General features: G+C 30.9%; 1 protein-coding gene across 1 annotated transcript; it reads right to left on the bottom strand.

Annotated features, from left to right (window-relative positions):
* Positions 1–2,010: 2,010 nt before the first annotated feature.
* On the bottom strand, positions 2,011–4,992 carry LOC124924379 (silent chromatin protein ESC1). Its single transcript, XM_047464423.1, has 4 exons — positions 4,778–4,992; positions 4,525–4,588; positions 3,596–4,114; positions 2,011–3,240 (listed from the first exon to the last, which is right to left on the bottom strand). The coding sequence occupies exons 1-4, from the start codon at positions 4,990–4,992 to the stop codon at positions 2,011–2,013; spliced, it is 2,028 nt and encodes a 675-aa protein (XP_047320379.1).
* Between the last annotated feature and the right edge of the window lie 4,181 nt (positions 4,993–9,173).

Genomic DNA, 9,173 nt, shown 5'->3' with positions numbered 1-9,173 from the left:
ACAAAATTAAAATTAAAGATATTTATTATAAACTAAAATATTTTTTTTTAAATCTAACATTCTTATAAATTAGTCAATTAAATTAAATTATAAAAATTGGAGTTAACAAAAATAAACATAAGTATAAACTTTAAGTTAGAGTAAAGTAATATGGAAGCAAGAGAGTGAGATTCAGAATGGTCGTTAATTGCATTTGCATCTAAAAAAATTATAAATTGATAATACAATTTCGAGAGTTGTGTTTTATGTCTTAAAAGAATTTAGCAACATATTAAATTCTATTAAGTTTATTTTGAAAAAAAAAATCAAACTCTTTATAATGAAATAAAATTAGTTTTATATTTGATAAAATAGAATGTATGGAGGTATATATTTAATAATATTATATTTGAATTTAATTTTAAAAAATTATGTTTGTATTTAAATTAATATAAATTTATTCACTTCCTTATAATTATAATATAGTATATATTTTTAATTTATAAATATTATTTTAGTATATATATCGATATACCAAAATTTTGAAAATCTCGTACATTTATTATATCAATAATTTCGGTATTAGTATCATATTTTAATACCTTATCTGTTTTTGATATATCAAAAAAATCAATATTTTTAATATATTGCGGTACGATATTTTCATTATACTTATAATTTTTCTCGGGCCTTAGTCTAACGCTATATATAATCATTATAAGTTCATCTAAAATGTGATAAAAATAAATAAATTAATTAATTAAATTGGTAACTTTATCGTGCATATATAATTTCTTTTACTAAAATAAATAAATGGTTTTAATGGTATTTTTATTTCTCATTGCATATGGGGCCTAATCACCAAAGCTCATCAGCCAAACAAGTCAGGAAAGTTTGATATCTTAATTATACAAAAGAGAAAATGGGGGACTAAATTAAAAAAGAAGGAAACAGATTGAAGAAGTGAGATTAACAAAAACAAATAAGAAAAAGAAAAAACAGACATGATTGATGTAGGGCTAGCCGCGACGCACGGAGGTCACAAAAGGTGCAACGGTTCGAGCTCGTTTTTACAACCATTTGGTGCCAGAGGAGGGCGAGATCAATGGGTATAGCAGGAATTTGCAATTTTGAGGAAAAACCCTAGTTGAAAACAATGATTTTCTAGTTTATTATTAGTTCATCTTGTACTAGATTTGTTTTGAAGTAAAACAATGAGTTTTTGATGAATGTTGGGTATGGGTTTTTGAATTGTTAGATGATGAGATAGATATGTTTTACTAAAGTCTAGATTAATGGATTGATTTGGAATTTTGATAATGTCATTTGAATCAAAAACTAAAAAGTGTTACAAAAATTGGTGAACTGGAAGTTTGCTGAAATTTGGGTTATAACTTATGGTCTAATTGATGAAATGAGATGAAAATTTGTTGGGTTAGAGTTCTATAAGTTGTCTAGGGTTGGGTGAATTTGATTCAAACTAATCTAAGCATTTGGTAATTATATTGAGGAAAATACAAAGTGTAATAGACTCTGGAATTTTAAATTTGGAATCTTTTCACTTGTCTTTGAACGAGTTTAATCTTGATTTTCTCTTTATGAATTTGCCTAATTGAGGTTCAACATGTTAGTTTTAAATGACATTATTCAATTTGAGACTTTACTTATTAATAATCTTTCTCAGAATGAATTCAGATAGTGAAAAAGTTGATTTCAAAATTCAAATTCCTAACATTTTCCTTGAAACCAATATATACTTTATAAGATGGAGGAAGTATGTAACAAAATAAATAAAACAAATGGAAACCCCAAAAGCAAATTCGATCTTAGTGATTATATTATACATAACAGTGTCTATCATTTATTTCTTAAACAAAAAAACATAGTACTATGTACATTCCTTAATTAGTTTTAAGTGCCAAAACAAGAAACCATACGAAAAGATGATCAAGTCTAAGAGGAAAGCTTTAACCATATAATTAACAACCGTGCCAAAATTCTGCAACTTTAGCACCGATGGGAGAATTACTACTATGTCAAATCAAGGCTCCCATGGCCATCATCCCAAGTAACTTGGAACAAGGATGAACTTTGTTCTGCATTTTTCGCCATTTTAATGGTGGACTCATCATCATCCACCGCTGCTGATGCTGATTCATTCGGGACTGAGTCTAGCTTCATGACGTAATCTTCCTCCTTTTTCTGCTGCAAAGGTGATGAAGTCTTCTTCTCACTTGTCGTGGACTCATCATCCACCGCTGCTGATGCTGATTCATTCGGGACTGAGTCTAGCTTCATCAGGTGATCGTCCTCCTTCTTCTGCTGCAAAGATGATTCAGTATTCTTCTCACTTGTCATGGACTCATCATCCACCGTTGCTGATGCTGATTCATTCGGGACTGAGTCTAGCTTCATCACGTAATCTTCCTCCTTCTTCTGCTGCAAAGATGATTCAGTATTCTTCTCACTTGTCATGGACTCATCATCCACCGTTGCTGATGCTGATTCATTCGGGACTGAGACTAACTTCACGGCGTAATCTTCCTCCTTCTTCTGCTGCAAAGATGATGAAGTCTTCTTCTCACTTATCATGGACTCATCATCCACCGCTGCTGATGCTGATTCATTCGGGACTGAGACTAACTTCACGGCGTAATCTTCCTCCTTTTTCTGCTGCAAAGATGATTCAGTATTCTTCTCACTTATCATGGACTCATCAACCACCGTTGCTGATGCTGATTCATTCGGGACTGAGTCTAGCTTCATGACGTAATCGTCCTCCTTCTGCTGCAAAGATGATTCATTCTTCTTCTCACTTGTCATGGACTTATCATCCACCGCTGCTGATGCTGATTCATTCGGGACTGAGTCTAGCTTCATCACGTGATCGTCCTCCTTCTGCTGCAAAGATGATTCAGTCTTCTTCTCACTTGTCGTGTTTTCAGTCTTCTTCTCACTTGTGTTTTCAGTCTTCTTCTCACTTGTTGTGTTTTCAGTCTTCTTCTCACTTGTGTTTTCAGTCTTCTTCTCACTTGTTGTGTTTTCAGTCTTCTTCTCACTTGTGTTTTCAGTCTTCTTCTCACTTGTTGTGTTTTCAGTCTTCTTCTCACTTGTAATGTTTTCAGTCTTCTTCTCACTTGGAATGTTTTCTGTCTTCTTCTCACTTGTAATGTTTTCTGTCTTCTTCTTTTTACTCTTCTGATAGGCAGCCATTTCTTCATTGAATCTTTCCTTATCCTTCTTGCTCTCTTCTACATATGGCTAGAAACAAAAATAATAATAGGGGCAGTTATAACAACAAGAATTTGAAGGTCTTGTTTGAGAAACCCTAATACAAAGGATATTTTAGTCATTTAACATCAAAATAATCATCAAACGAGTGCTTTTATAATAGTTTTGAAGGAAAATTTACACGTGCTTGTTTGATGAAGGGTTATTTGGATATAACCCAAATTACCTCCTATCTCCATAATCAAATCATTCAAGAAAACTAAACTAAGGTTATTTTAATTGTTATAACATATAAAAATATTAAACACAAAAATACTATACTAATTTAACCCAAATAATTCATTTTTCATCAATCAAGCAAACAAGGTTTTATGATTTAATTCACCTGTCGATCTGCCTGGCTGAGATTCCTCCATGATTCAATAGCAATATCCCTGAAATTTTGATTTCCAGATGTTTTATCCTCCCCATCTTTATGCATATTTTTCAGTCGAACGCATTCAATCCTTAAATACATTTGATACGCATTTCGCGGAGACATTGGAGCACCCTTTTCGCGTTTAAACTTCTCCTCTGTTTTCTTAGGACTGTTTTTCTTGTTTACAGGAATAGTAGTAGCAGGAGTAGTAGTAGTAGTAGCAGGAATAGTAGTCGTCGTCTTTGTATTATCATATGTTGTTGGTAAGCAAGAAATTTCAGAGTACTTCCTCTTCGCAACGGTTGAGAAGTTTGTGGTTGTGGAGTGTTCTTTCTTTGGAGACCGATAGTGATAAATTTGCTCATAGTTGTAAAGTATGTTTGAATATATGTTTCGTAGATCAGATGCTTCCATTGATATTGTATTACTACTACAACTTGAATTGAACCACGATGTTACTTCATTCCATTTCCCACCCTTAAGTACCTAGGTATAGGATTATTTGAAAATAATCAGTTTGGTTGAGATTTTGTAAAATTAGTTTTTTTTTTTAAAAAGACATAAAAGGGTATATTTATACTATGTGATTGATGCCGGGATAAATTACATGATGTCGATTTGTTTGAGATTATTTGAAAATTTCCAACCGATCCAACCGTGTGAATAAACTAAATGAGAATATAGTTGATTTGATCAAATGGGTAACTATAATCGTGGAAATACATTAAAGACTATTTTACCCTTATGATGATACAATTTGATTAAATTTCAGGGGTTGAAGATATAAATCTTGAAACTATGTTTATTGAAATTTGTTCCTTTTTTATTGTTTAATATTAGTAAGAAATCTATAAACAAACAATTTATTTGATTTCTATTGTTAGATGAGATGTTACCTTCTGAAAACCACCTCTTTCAATTACTTCCTTGTAAAGCTTGTACAAATCCATCTTGGTTTCCCTGAAATTACACAATCATAAGCTCTATTTGGTTGTTCTAAATCTTTCCCCTCTTATGAAAACAACATGCATTGATTCAATAACAATCATAACCTAAATGCATGTATTACTAACAAACAAATTAGCTGAAATCAAACATGCCCTTATGTAAAAGGTTTCACATTAGTGACAAAAAAGGAAAGGGGCTTACTCAATAACAGGGATTCCCGAAGATTCACACAACTTACAGACTTTCTCGTAGAAACAGTCGATGGCGGCGGAATCGTCGGACTGGGTTTGTTCTAACTTTCCACCGATCGGGGCAAAAGGCGGCGAAAGAACATCATCATGTTTGGATGGTTGTTGGTCGGAGTCGGTTTTACCGACATCGGAAGTTCCGATAAGCTGTTTCTTCTCCTCTTCCATATTTCCACCGAAAGTGATTTGATGTTTTCGTGTCAAAACTTTTGCACATTTTTATATGAGGAATCAGAAGAAAGAGACACGTATATCTGGGGTGATGACGTCATCCAAAACTATGGTCTCTTTCATTCCCGCCAACGTAAAAGCATGTTTGTTTAACGAACTAAACTAGTCTAGTTTTTTTTTTTTTTAATTATAGTTTTCTAGCTCATTTTTTTCTTTAACACTTTTTAAATTATATTATTTTTATCACTTAAATTATTTTAATGAGTTAAAATTATTTTATTATTTTAAATAAAGTTATTTTAGATAAAGTTTACATATGAATTAAAAATATCAATCAATTAAATTATTATTAATAAAAAAATAATTAGATTATTGTTTTACAAATTAATATTTTTATAAAAAAAAAAAATAAATTGTACATCAATTAAAATTGAAATAATAAAGGTACTAATAAACAATTCCTTTTATAGAGAAATAATCAATTTAAAATGACCGGAACTTTAACAAAAATAAGAAAAACATTTAAAAAGAGTGACCTCTTTTCTATTTAAAAGTACATTAAAAACTGAAATTTTAAAATAGTTAACGAGAAAAACTGAAAACAAAAAGAAGGTAAGTAAAAAAATAATAACTAAGATTATAAAATATAATACTAATTATATATGACAATTAAATTAAAATAAATAAGTTAAAAGTCTTGTATGACACAATAGTGTAAAAGTCTAAAATCAACTTTCTGGAAAAGTTTTTGTCTTGTCTCATTTTTTTTCGAATTCGAGTACATTTTAATTGTAGAATTCATTAAACTTCTTTACTTAAAATCCTCTCGTAAAATCCTCTCGAATAACACAAAATGAGGCGAGAAAATGACACTTCTTGGAGGTTGTGTTGCCCAAAGTAAGATGATGAATAAAAAACAAGGATTTAATAAAAATATAAACTAGTTTTGATTTTAAAAGTCGCCACCTAATTTGTTTCTCGAGAAAAATGAAAAGAAAAATATGTTTGCGTGTTTAGAATTGGATTTAAAGATTTTATTCATGCACTTGGGATTGTCTACTCCCATGTTCCCTCTGGAGAGGGGCAAACGTGTAATTAATATTTTTTTAAATGAAGGTTTTGGAGGAGTAGAGGATTCAATCCCGTATTAATGAGTGCTTAATTACACGCTATAAAGGGCATCAGCGCTATGTCTCGCGTGCTCATTAAATCACGGTCTATACTTTAAACATTTGACAATTTAAAAAATATCATTTATACCTCATTTATTTATCAAGTCTTAAAATATTCGTCTAAGAATAAATTCAAACATACTAAATGTAATGTGAGGTAAAGTAGGTACTTGTAAACAATGAGGAACACAGAAAGAATACTTGAAATGAGAATTAAAATGTTAATAAAATCTATACAGGTCCTTAACAAAAAAAAAAAATTGTTAGCAATTTTATTTTTAGATGTTTCATATTTTTTGAGTTTTTTTTTTAAAATAATAAAGGACAAATTACCTGGGCGGCCCTCGAACTATCTCGATCGCTCACTTTGGCCCTCAAACTAATTTTTGAAACAAATCGCCCCTTCAACTTTTATAAAGGTCACCAGTGGCCCTTCCGTCAACTTTTTAGTTAAACCTTACTGTTTAAGTTTAAAATATTATTTTTTTATATATTATCTTTAATCTTATATTTTATATTTATATATATAATTATTAAATCGCTTATATATAATATTATATATATATTATTAAATTTTATATAATTATTAAATCTTTTATATAATAAATAAATAATATATATATTATTTATTTTTATCTCTCTCTATATAATTTATATATATTATCTTTAACTAATTTATATATAATATATATTTTAAAAAATAATTTAAGTGTTAAAAGTATTTGAGTATTTAGAAAGTTTCAATTACTTTTAATCTTTCAAATTATTTTTTAAAATATATATTATATAAATTATATAAATTTATTTATATATATATAATTAATGATTATGGATAATCCATATAATTTATTTTAAAACTTTGTTATATATATATATTAAAAATAATTTATTAAAAGTAATTGTAACCTTCTAACTAATCAAATACTTTTAACACTTAAATTATTTTTTTAAATATATATTATATAAATATTATATATAAATTAGTTAAAGATAATATATATAAATTATATATATATATATAGATAAAAATAAATAATATATATATATATTATTTATTTATTATATAAAAGATTTAATAATTATATAAAATTTAATAATATATATATATATATAATATTATATATAAGCGATTTAATAATTATATATATAAATATAAAATATAAGATTAAAGATAATATATAAAAAAATAATATTTTAAACTTAAACAGTTAGGTTTAACTAAAAAGTTGACGGAAGGGCCACTGGTGACCTTTATAAAAGTTGAAGGGGCGATTTGTTTCAAAAATTAGTTTGAGGGCCAAAAGTGAGCGATCGAGATAGTTTGAGGGCCGCTCAGGTAATTTGCCCAATAATAAAACATTCAAACGAAGAAAATAAAGAAAACTAAAATTAAATAAATAGATAAATAAATAAAATCAAGTGGACGGTTCAGTCTCTCGGTCGAGGTCTCCTCGTGGTCGGATGACCGTTCGTATGTCCAGATCCCTCAGTCAAATGATTTACTAATTCTTAGGACAAACGATTAATCAAATGGAAAATAACACTCGGTCGAGATCAAGGTCATGCCCTGAATTTTCAGTTAGAAACCAAGCTAGAGGTCGAAAATGAGAGCCTTAGTTGGATAGATTTTCCTTCTATTGGGTGGCCTTGTTTTTTCTGTGGAATGGCAAGCCAAGCACCTAATAGCTGATTGACTCTTCTCGGTGGAATGATAGGTACTTAGTCACTATTGAGTTTTGTTGGTCATGTTAAATAAATTTAAATTAATAAAGTATTTAGTTTTTTTTATGTTTAATAATCCTAGAGTAATAACTAGGGGTGAGTGGGATACAAAATAATTTATTTTGTTATTTGAAGAGTCAACATATGAAGAGTCTATAATTTCTTATAAAGAGTTGTAAAAATCTATTTGAGATGAATAAGAAAAAGATATTTTGTCATCTTGTTACCAACAAATTGGTATCAGAGCTATTGTGTGTGAGGTGAGCGTGAGAAAACCTGTTAGTTTCAAAAGAGAACGCCGCGGTGTGCGATGACCGAGAGAGAAAAACAAGAGCGATCGAGAGCCTTGTGAGGTGTGTGTGTTAAGTGTAAACACTTGAGAGAAATGACAGGTCTAACCAATGACATCTCGCTACCCAAGTTGACAAAAAGCATCAACTACGACAACTGGAAGGTGCAGATGAAGGTCCTTTTTGGTTCCCAAGATAACTAGGATGTGGTCGAGACTGGGTATGAGGAATCGGAGAACACAGGTGGGTATTCAAATGCCCAGTTGAACGCGTTGAAGGTCGTTCGAGCTAAAGATAGGGCGGCTATGTATCTACTATACCGATCTGTCGACAAATCTGGCTTTGAGAAGATAGCTGACGCAAAATCTTCCAAAGTGGCATGGGATACACTCGAAATAGCAAACAAAGGAGACGAAAGGGCGAAGCAAGTCCGGCTTCAAACCCTAAGGGGCGATCTGGAAAACATGAGGATGAAAGAGTCTGAAAGCGTATCTGAGTTCATTACTCGAGTGGAGACCGTGGTGAACAAACTAAATCGGAATGGTGAGAGTTTTTCATCAAACCGAGTTGTTGAAAAGATTCTGAGGTCATTGACAGATAGTTTCGAAAATATTGTGTGCGCAATAGAGGAATCTAAGGATCTATCAACACTCACCATTGAAGAGTTTGTTGGGTCCCTAGAAGCGCATGATCAAAGAAGGAAAAACAAGAAGGGGGAGTCTCTTAAACAGGCTCTCCAGGAGAAGGCGACAATAAAAGAGGAGAAGGTTCTCTATGCTCAGAGTGCCAGAGGCAGAGGAAGAGGCAGAAGCCTAAGTGGTAGAGGAAGAGGAGGACGAGGAAGTGAGCAAGTCGGCCAACAAAACTGGCATGACAAAGGTCAAGCTCGGGGTGACCGGACAAACTCAAACAATAATATTGAGTGTTATAACTGTGGAAAGAATGGGCATGTTGCCAAAAATTGTTACTCGATAAAATGCTACAATTGCGGAAA

Source organism: Impatiens glandulifera, chromosome 2 (assembly GCF_907164915.1).
Source record: "Impatiens glandulifera chromosome 2, dImpGla2.1, whole genome shotgun sequence".
NCBI lineage: Eukaryota > Viridiplantae > Streptophyta > Magnoliopsida > Ericales > Balsaminaceae > Impatiens > Impatiens glandulifera.
This window is presented reverse-complemented; position numbering and strand designations above follow the sequence as displayed.